General features: G+C 30.9%; 2 protein-coding genes across 2 annotated transcripts; one reads left to right on the top strand and one right to left on the bottom strand.

Moving 5' to 3' along the window:
- Positions 1-188: 188 nt before the first annotated feature.
- LOC132723396 (uncharacterized) lies at positions 189-5,432 on the bottom strand. The gene is made up of 8 exons (XM_060708110.1): positions 4,802-5,432; positions 4,220-4,290; positions 3,721-3,818; positions 3,195-3,255; positions 2,710-2,795; positions 1,866-2,103; positions 969-1,043; positions 189-415 (listed from the first exon to the last, which is right to left on the bottom strand). Exons 1-8 carry the CDS (start codon positions 4,977-4,979, stop codon positions 290-292), a joined length of 933 nt encoding a protein of 310 aa, XP_060564093.1. The 5' UTR covers positions 4,980-5,432; the 3' UTR covers positions 189-289.
- A 60-nt stretch (positions 5,433-5,492) lies between these two features.
- Positions 5,493-10,949, top strand: LOC132723395 (uncharacterized; the record flags this gene model as incomplete). Its single annotated transcript, XM_060708109.1, is given in 4 exon segments — positions 5,493-5,765; positions 6,286-6,418; positions 6,946-7,027; positions 7,893-10,949. Coding segments are annotated over 4 exon segments (2,655 nt in total). The 3' UTR covers positions 10,330-10,949.
- Between the last annotated feature and the right edge of the window lie 215 nt (positions 10,950-11,164).

The raw sequence follows: 11,164 nt of genomic DNA, 5'->3' as shown, positions 1-11,164 counted from the left end.
GTATGATTACGTCACATGTCTAAATATAGAACGTCAAACAGTGATTTTATAGCATAATAACACACACTTTCGGTTTCTTCTATGTTCAATAGGGAAAAATGCGGGTCGTGTTAGAATTTCACATTAAACACATAGAATTCTCTTCCATTAAATTTTTTTATCTTCAAAATTTAACTTGAGCATCCTAAACTGAGAAGTTCAGTAAGTAAATTAAACAAATAACTGACTTGATATAGAATTCACTGTCAATTAATATTGAATTCACAGTCAATTTAAATTTAATCAAGTTCTATATGGATATTAGTGCTTCAATAATCATAAGTACCTTTGTGTAATTGTTGTACAAGGTGTCTGAAGGAAGATCAACTGTAGAGCTTTCTTCCTGACTGCTGGCATCTGTGCTCTCTGGATTAACCTTAAATAAGTTATAACACATGTAGAAATGGGAACTATTGAAATATTTTAAACAAATTGGAAAATAGAACCGTGTCCAAAGGACACGGATGCCCCCACTGACAAGATAACATATGGTATATAGTGAAAAAAAGGGCCAAAATTCTATTAAATTTGGTCGCAGGCAAAATTCCTTCCTTTACTACCATCTACACATTAAGGTTGTTCATCCCTGGAAGTTTAAGCAAAATCTGCCATCCGGTTTAAGAGTTGCATTCACAAGATTTCGGGATGTACGGACGGACAGACGGACAAGTGCAACGCTATATGCCCCCCACTTTGTGGGGACATAAAAATCACACCATATTACATTTAACAATTAATGCTGTGATGAGAACTTGGGGAAAGTGCAAAATATACTTAAAGATAATGGTATCATGATCCATTTAACCATATGCTACTTAATATTATTAATATATTATAAATGCTATAAAATAAATATATTAATTTGAATAACAATTTTGCGGGCACCTATATTTCTTAGAGTAAAGCCACAATAGTTAAAGCTTTATTACCTTTACAACATCCACATCTTCATTTCCCGGAGTTGATTGACTGGCAACTGCATGGGTACTGGCAACTGCTTGGTTCTAAAATATTATTTTCAAATTCTAATATTATGATAAAAAAATTATTTAATATCACTAGCTGTGTGGGTTCGAACAACATACAAGTATACAACTGACCTATTTTTCAGTTCTTTTTAGTCCCCATTAGGGAAACATACCTTAAAAAGTATGTTTATTAACTCTGCTCAGCATTACAAAAAATAACTTAAGATTGCTATTGATCAGGAAAGTGTACTGACAGTAGCATACAGTCTAGAATGGATTACTGTGTCCTGCTATTACCTCTAGGGCTGGTACTTAAAAAATAAAATTTGAGTATGAATTATGCGATGTTTACCTAAATTCCAAAGGCAAAATTTACTTCCAATGTTTTGAAATACTTTTGTATAGGTTGCTCAATTATACATTATTATACTCATGTGAAGAATAAAAAACAAAACCTAGTTTATATTTGCATAATTTTATATGTTTAATGTTTAGAATGGTTTAAAGAAAAATAAACATGCTTTTAGAACTAATGTTTAAGTTTTAAAGGTTGTCTTGATAACAAAAGATTTGTGGTTCAATTTGTGAATCGTAAGTGCTGAATCGTGGATCAGATCGTCACTTATCCGACGATCCACACCCCCTAATTACCTCTAAGTTAAGACCACTTAAGTACAATGAAATCGGAATTAAGAAGTTGTAGCTATTCGCTGAATTTGTTTTGGATTAAAACTTTATTCTGGAACTTGTGTGTAAATTAATTGTTATACTGAGTCCTATAAAATATGAGTCTAAGACTTTTAATCTCATTTTGAAATTGTACTTTTATCAGTTAAATTAATGGGATGTGATATTTACCTGATTGCAAGATTGACTTAACCATTGCACATTTCTTTGCAATTCATATATGCAGCCCCAAGCCTGGTTAAGCTGCATCTCCAGCCAGTTCACTTTCCCTTCCAGATGTTGGACTCTGGTTTGATCAATTGACGGACTGGTATGATGTACTGGTTGTGGGGAATTATCTTCAATTATTGCATTATCTGCATTTAATACATTAAATGCAGATGTGAAAACCGAGCTTGTATCATCAGAACTAAAAATAATTAAATGAAACTCAGTAAATCTAGTGTAGACTTTTGTTTTCAAAATGCAACAATGAACAATTCTTTTGACTTGCAACAAAATACAATAAAATTGATGTACTTGGAAAATTATGCTATTTTAAGACTATAATTATGCAATGGACTTTTATCCTGCTACTGTCTGTATCATCAGCTGGATAAAGCCTTGCCGGATTAACTTATCTATCTCCAGTCATTATGTCACATGATGACATCACATGTTTAGCAGCAAAACAAAACTGCATATAGATGCTATTTTATCAGGAAAAAAGAAGAATGAAACCATTCAATTATTCTAAAACATGATAAAAAGCAGGATAAATCAAATACATGGTTGATGTCTGGATGGAGAAGGTTTATCATGTTCGCTGCGAAAGTGCATCTTGGTTCGCTAAAGCTCGCCAAGATACACTTTCTCGCTCACCTGATAAACCTTCTTCATCCCGACATCAACCATGTATTTTGTATTTCCTCTTCTTAAAATATATGGAAAAATCAGGGTATTCTTGGGATCAATCATCATAATAGTGCAATTTGAGCAAGTTTAACATACAATACAATACATTGATTCCACTTACTCTTTATTATATGTTTCTCGATTTTTCTCCGTCTCCACCTCCACCTCAAACATACGCTGGGCCTCTGCAGCCTTCTCCAAATTGATCTGTGCGATAAAAAGTATGATGTAAGCTAATACAATTGCTGTTTTTCATCTTCTTCCTTTAATACTCTCATATTTGAGATTTTCATTATACTCAATAAAAAAACCCTAACAAAGTTCTTGGGGATATCTTCATATTCTTTAGGTCACAATAAGCCCAAAAGAATTGATGATAACGTTTTTATTTATTTTATATCCATGACCATCTATATTTTGCAACTTTTAACATTCCATTATGACAAACCTATAGTATTGTTACATAACTATTTGTTTTAATTAATTATTTGTCTATTTTAACATGGTTGCAAGTTGAAAAGATCAGAATGCCTGAATTTAAATGTCATTATCTCATAGTTCTTTAGAAATAATTCTTCACAAACATATATCATTCAATCAACTCACTTTTGCCTGCTTTTCTGTTACCGGCTTCTTTTTGGGCTCCTTTCCTTTTGAAACTGGTATTCTGAAAAGCAAAAATGAAATTGAAAAAAGTATTCATATACTTCTATCAAATCTTAAGAACATGATTTGATAGCTAAAACTTCAAAATTAAAACAGATTTGAATCTGTTTTGTAAGACAAAATGGGCGATAAGTTGAACATAAAATCAGGAACCCGCGATGTAAGTGTTTTTAAAGTTAACCAAGATCCCCTTGTATACTTGTTTCTTTGAAAGGGCACCACAAAAACTGAATTCTGTAATAAAACTTTTTGTTAAAATTATGTGATTAATCCAAAAATGTTCACCTTAAATATAAAACAAATCGACTAAGAAACCTTTTTAATGTAAACCATTTATTGTCACATTTTCTGCAAATATTTATCTTCATGTATATACATTTTATTACCATCTTTACCAATATGTATGTTAAGTTTTTAAAAGATGCATAATCTTCTATTGTAAAAATAGAAACCAATTAAAACTTACTCTTTCCTTTTGCCACTTTCCTTGTGCAATTCAGGACTTTCCAACTCCTGGATGTTGGTACTAAGTTCTCTTTCCTGGCCATTTATCTCTGGACAAGTCTTAAATAAGAAATATAATCTTTACACAGACATCAAACTTTTAACTGGGCACTTCAGCACATAGTCTGACAAGTCATGGACACTTTAATGTTGTATACAAATAGTGCCTATGTTGTCATAATTTACTTTAGAGAAATACATCTAATTTATATCATTACTATTTTCAAAGGTAAAGTAAAGCATTAAGTAAAGTTAATTAAATTTAACTTATGTAAAATCAAAATACAGAAGTATTCCTTTTAAAAGATTGCTAAATTGCAACATTCATCCACTATCTTTTCTCAGTATGTTTTCCCAAAAAGAGCTAACAAATTCACTGCTCAGATAGCTTGTGTTAAATCTAAATTGAAAGCCAAATAAGTAAATTCAAGTTTAACTTCAAACCTCAGATTAAGACTTACTTCCTCTATTATCTTCATAAATGATGTATGATCATCAATTATTGCTTGCATCCCTTTCTTCATGCTTTCATCTGCAAATAAGAAAATATATATTATGATATTATTCTATTATCCAAAGTATTTGATAGGGGCATGCTACAATTTTATGACAATATCCACACTATTAATATTTCAGATAATTCACAATTAAAATTTAGGTAATATTTAATATTACTTAAAGGATAATGTTATGTAGATCTAATCGAGTTTACTTTTTAAAAATCTGTTACATACATGTATATAGAACATTTACATGGATCTAATTCAACTACAGTTGAAACATATCAAGATTATTTTCACAACTGTTAAGAGCCGATTTGACCTTTTTTACTACTAATAAAGGGACCGATCTGTCCATGTTCCGATCTACCTGCGACGGTAATTTCTTGGGAAAAATCGAGATAAAAGACGCGAAAACGCATGACATTATAGCTAAACATTCCTACGGCAATATAATTTGTAGGCTCTGGTTATTAGGACATAGATAGGGCATTGATCAGTGTTGATAATATATAAATATAAATGATAAGAATAACAGCTTACCGCCAATCGTCCCAATAATTCCTTTCGGAATTCCAAATTTCGAAAACCGCACAGAAACCAAATCGCCAACTTTGTAGTCAGTCAGCTCCTTTCTCGGCTCCACAATATTACTCAAAGACAATACTGTTCCTGTGATTGGAGTGTCGTTTATCCATACAAATAAACCAAAAAGTTTCATTTTTATTTCGTCAGTAGTGAAGATTTAATTTTACAAAATGTGTAGTCGTTGCAGTCGGCTGAATCTTAGCGGAATTTTGAAAATGCGCGGAAATCCGGTACTGTCTGGAAATATTACGTCACTCGGCTGCTGTGATTGGAAGAACTAGTTTCCTCTTCTTGTCATAATTTAAATATTGTCAATATATCAAATCGTAAGTATTACCACAACATTTTGTAAAAATAAAGAGTCATCCCACAGTTTAAATTTACAAATTGAGAATAATAAAATAAATTTTAGAAATTTTCCAGCATCCTCGGAAACGGAAGTTACAGATCATCCGCCATTTTGAAATTCCCAAAAAAAAAAAAAAGAATCAGTAGATTTCTTATAAAAATTGAATAAATGACCACTTATATAATTCTTTATCATTAAATGGTCAATGGTGATCCACCTAACTACAAAGGTAAATATCGTAATTTGAAAATTATTATCGATAGGCCTATAAATAAATAGTCTTTTACAATTTGGGCCGATGCTGGCAGAGATTCACCACCTGGCATTTCGAACACAATTTATTGCTTAGTGTGTGTAGTGCTAAAAAATAAAAACATACGTTTTTGTAACAGGATTATTGTTTAACAATCTTACTATACTATAATGTTTATTTTCCAGTATATAATTACAAATGGACTTTTACTGCTAGCCAAAGGTTCCAGCCGTATTATTGAGTCACGACTCACGTACGTCACGCAATGTTGAGGTGACAAGTATTTGGTGTGTGTCTACTCCCTACTGCTAAATATGGTAAGCATGATATGCAATCGATGTGTTATCAAATTGAGGTGTAATATACATAAATTAATGACCTGAGCAAACTGGATTGCTAAAAGTTTTAAAAAATCTTTCAAGAAATAAATTTTAAATGTTTAAAAGAGTGAAGACAGGTGGTGGATTTCTCCAGAATTCCAGCTGATAAGCCGTTGATTTATCTATCGATTGGGGTTGCTAGAAATAGATCTACATGTGATTATATTTGTTTTATAGGGATTCTTATTTTATTTACATCAAATATTTAAACTGTTAGTGTTAAAAGTACCAAAGTTTATTTGCAGTTTCTTCACAAAGTTATGTATGTTAAATCACAATCGTATATAGATATTTCAATTTTCTTTGAGACTGTTTTAAGAGACTCCATGTCATAATTTTTTGTGGCTAGCCATGCCATTTAAAAAATACTTAATATTTGAGTAATTATTATACATATCTTATGGATGACATGTTTTCCTGACAAATATTATAATTTCGTGCTTTCTTCTTTTTACAGATGAAGGAATATGATCTCCATGCTTGCAAAGCAGGGGAGAAAATATGGAAATGTCCAATTGACACCTGCACAAAAATTCTCACTCGCAAACAAACTTTGCAGACACATATTTCATGTATGCATGGTATAACAGGTAAGTACTTACATCCCATTACAGAATTAATATGATTATAAAAAAGACAAAGCCTAATAGTGAACTCAAAATTAATTAAAACACTAGTAAAATGTTTTAAGTAATATTATTTGTTATATCTATTGATTTATATCTTATATAAAAGGAACATAAAATGATAAATTACATTAAAGTAATAATTTTGAATATAAATAAAATCTTAATTACAAGCAAATACATTCGAATCTTTTTATTTACATTATTTTATTCTGTGAATTCTCATACAAGTCCTTTTTGGGAAACAGACAATGGTATAAAAATTACTGTTCATTTGAAAATTGCACCTTTACTTCCAGCCAAACTTTTCAAAGCATTATAATTTAAAGATAAATGCATAACCATAATGCTTGATTTGCCCTTTATGCTCTTAACCCTGAAGACTTGATAGACTGTGTTATAAACTTAACACTTTGTTATTGCTAGTAAAATTATATTTTTGCATGCAAGTCCATTTTGGATTTTGATTCATAAGCTGCTTTTTTTTCCAGTTGGAAACCCAAGAAAACGTTACAAACTGTATGATGTCGACGACTCAGTACCTGTGCCATATTCTACTTTACATCGCCAAAGGTATATTTCAAATCTGAACAAAATTGTCAAGCTACCATTTGGCATAATTACTTTTCCATAAATTTTGATTCAACTATATTTCCCTGGTTATTTCAAACTTGGACATTCAGCACACTGGTCTCCAGTTATGATTGAAATATCATCAAAACATAAATACATATTCAGATTATGAATTATGACGATAACAATTAATTTTAAGTCTGTATATCTACTCATCTTGTATATAAGATGTTTGCTTAACAGTTTTATTTTTATAGGACATAGTTATTTATATATGAAATCTCTGATACAATATTATAAAGAGTAAAAAGTCAAAGTCCCAACAAAAAATTCAATTAAGTTTTACAGAACTTTTACTGTATAATTATGGTGGAAAAAATGATGATTGAAGTTGTATAATTATTAAGAGTGTAACGGTTTAGCGGTATTCTGATATATTGCCATATGATAAAAAAAATTGTACCACAGTACGATTTCCGGAAAACCAGTATTTTTTAAAATCATTATTTTTAATTAATTGCCTTCTAATTTTGTACAAATTTCACAAGTTTCCCCTTATAATAACATATAATGATTATTGTTACCCCATCTTTACATCAAAACATATACATGACAATTATATATTGCTTATTATATAAATTATTACTCTTCTGCAAAATGGCAATATATTGCAATACGGTTTTTGCCGAATTGTTACACCTTAAAATTTATTATTCATTAATACATACATGTTTATTTGTTAGAAAGGTATTCATGATTTAAAATGAAAAATTCGCTAATATTTCATCTTTTAAAAATGAGAATGTAGATTCTAGATATGATACATGCAAGTATTTAAGTTTGACCAAATAAATTCTGTTTTTAGGAATAAACAGAAAGAAGACAAATGTGAAAATCAAATAACAAATAGTGCCGCTGCAGTGTTGTTCAATGAAAGCGTTTCTGATGATAACAATATGGAGGAAAGTGAGATGGATGAAGTGATGATAGAGTGTCAAGAAGAACAGCTTATGTCAACTGATAGCAGCTCAGAAGAAGAAAATGAACAGTTCTCTTCTTTGAACAATTCTAAAGATGATCCTCCACTTTATGTTCTTCCACCATCAAATGAGATGTATGAAAGTGAACTCACCCAATCAAAGCACTCGCTGTCTTTAGCTGCCTTTTCTACTAGACACAACTTGTCTGATACTGCTTTAAACGATTTGTTGACACTTATACAACTGCATTTGCCACAGAATAATGTTGGTGAAACAACCATTAAAGATTTGAAAGAAAAGTGTGGCTTCAACAAAAATTATATCACTTGTAAACTGTACTGCGACTTGTGTAAAAAGGTGTATTTAGATACCACTGATACATGTCAAACTCCGGGATGTGAGGGATTGAAAAATGATTCAAAAAGTTGTAAATACTTTGTTACTAGTGACTTGAAAGCACAAATGAAAGAAATTCTTGAGCGGAAAGGTATGTGGGAAGCTATTGCACTAACAAAAGTTGCCAGTGCCACTGTCACAATAAATGATATCACTAGTGGATTTGCTTACAAAAAAATGCAAGAAGAAGGACAGTTTCTACACAACACTTCTAATGTTACTCTAAGTATGTTTACCGATGGAATACCTCTCTTCAAAAGTTCTGGAATATCTTTATGGCCTGTCTATCTCTTGATAAATGAAATTCCAGCAAGGGAAAGGTTTTTGAGGAAAAATATGCTGTTGTGGGGTATATGGCAAGGAAATGGAAAGCCAAAAATGAACATGTTCTTCCATCCTCTACTTTTAGACCTGTTAGAACTTTATAATGTAGGTATCCCAATAGTAATTGAATCTAGAACAATGTGCGTGAAAGCCATGGTAGTTGTTTTAACTATGGACCTTCAAGCAAGATCATATGTTACTAATATGACCCAACATAATGGTGAATATGGCTGCTTGTACTGTGAAGAACCTGGTGTTGTGGTTGAAAGTGGTAAAGGTCGTTGTCGATCATATCCTTTCAGGGATTTCCCAGCAAAGCTTAGAGAGGAGGATGAATTGAAAGAATATGCTATGCAAGCCGAAGAAACTGGAAGTCGTATTAAAGGAATTTTTGGAAGAAGTGTCCTTAGCTATTTACCGTATCTATCATTGACAGACAGTGTAGTAATTGATTATATGCATGGTATTTTGCTAGGAATTACAAAGAAGTTACTTCACCTATGGTTTGACTCAGAAAACAAGACCATGCCATTCTTTATTGGAAATAATGCAGTGAAGATAGACAAAATACTCAGGAACATTAAGCCACCATACAGGATTCATAGATTGCCAAGGATTATAACAAATACATTCATGCATTGGAAAGCATCTGAATTAAGAAATTGGCTTCTATTCTATTCACTTCCATGCCTACTTGATTATTTACCAGAGCTTTATTTGAAGCATTTTTGCTGTCTGGTTGAAGCAACTTTCATTTTACTAGGTCAGGGTATTACTTCATCAGATTTAGAAAAGGCTGAAAGATTATACAAGTTTTTTGTACAACAAGCTAGTACTTTGTATGGTAATAATGTGCTGAGTCTTAATATGCACAACCTGACACATATAGTTGATTGTGTAAGGAAATGGGGTCCACTTTGGGCTTGGTCTTGTTTTGCATATGAATCCTTTAATGGCGAAATTAAAAAAGGTGTACACGGCACTGGAAATGTTTGTCGACAAATTTTTTGGGCATTTCAGGCTCAAAAACGTATCTTTCATACAATGCAAAATTTTGATTTTACAAAAGAAGGGAAATTTAAAGAATTTATGGAAGATATGCTAGACAGCAATGATAAGAAAGTTGGTCATGATGCTTACCAATGCAAAGTAGTTAAAATTACTGATGTCAAAGAAAACTTTGAACAACAAATTCATTTAAAACTTAAAGATTTAATTGATTTTGATAATGATCTAGATTTTTCTTATGTGTCTAAAATTGTTCGAAATGGATTTTTCATGTACTGTCTGACCAAGTCTAAGACTAAGAAACAAAATTCTTATACAATAGCATTAGAAAAAAAGACCCCATTAGGTGAAATTGCCATTGAAGTTCAGAGATACCTTTTTCATAGAAAAACAGGCAGGGTTTTTGCTGTTGGGAAAATGGTAACTGAGGGGGGACTTGTTTTAGGGACATGTGTTCCTCATCTACAAGTGATGAATGTCAAAAATGAGGTCAGTGTGGTCAGAGCATGTGACCTTAAAGAACCATTATTTGTTATTAAGACAGATAACCGAGTGTATGGAGCTCTGTTCCCTAATCATTTTGAAAGGGACTAAATTTCTAAAAAGTAAAAAGACGATAAAGTATTCATGTACTCAATACTTTATAACAGTTAAAAGGGCACTCTCATGCATAAATTTCAAATAAACCAAATGTTACCCTACATGTATGTTTAATTTTTTTACTTTGTATGTTTAATTTTTTTACTTATTTTAAAATAAGAAATTGTTTTTTCACATGTCTTCAATAAGGACTTTTCAATGAAAAATATTTATATAGGACCTCACATTGCTTGTCATATAACAAGTTTAAGAAGATATAATTATTTGGACACGTTAGATTAGATATTTGAATGATATATAATAATGACATCAAATGTGATATTCTTTTTTCATCACATGACTAAAGGCAGTAAAATCAAACTTGTTTTTATGTTATATGCATGTTTTTGTATGCCGTTTTTCTTAATTTTTGATTACAGGTAAAGGTGAAAATATGTGATGACAATTTTATATTATATGTTAAACATGTATATTAAATATAAGGTCTATAATATGTCAACATCATTCATCTGTGTTATGCAATGAATTGAGAAGATTGTATAAAATAAATGTACATGTATACATTTGGTATTATTTAATAATTATATATTATAAAATACATAAATCAATAAATGATTATAAATCTCTAAAATCTTTATTTATATTAAACATTCTTTTCCATCTAGCATATCATTATGACAATAAATATAAATAATTCAGTATTCATTACAGTAAGGATGATTTAAAAAAAAATAATAAAAAAAATTAACTAAGTCCTTTGTCCAAGCTGAAAATTTTCTAAGTGTTGCTTTCCAAGTGAATTCCAAGCTAAAAATTTTCTAAGTATCTG

This window comes from Ruditapes philippinarum, unplaced genomic scaffold, assembly GCF_026571515.1.
Source record: "Ruditapes philippinarum isolate M1 unplaced genomic scaffold, ASM2657151v2 ctg19214_1_1_1_1, whole genome shotgun sequence".
Taxonomy (NCBI): domain Eukaryota; kingdom Metazoa; phylum Mollusca; class Bivalvia; order Venerida; family Veneridae; genus Ruditapes; species Ruditapes philippinarum.
The sequence above is the reverse complement of the archived record's forward strand: the minus strand, read 5'-3'. Positions and strand labels throughout refer to the sequence as shown.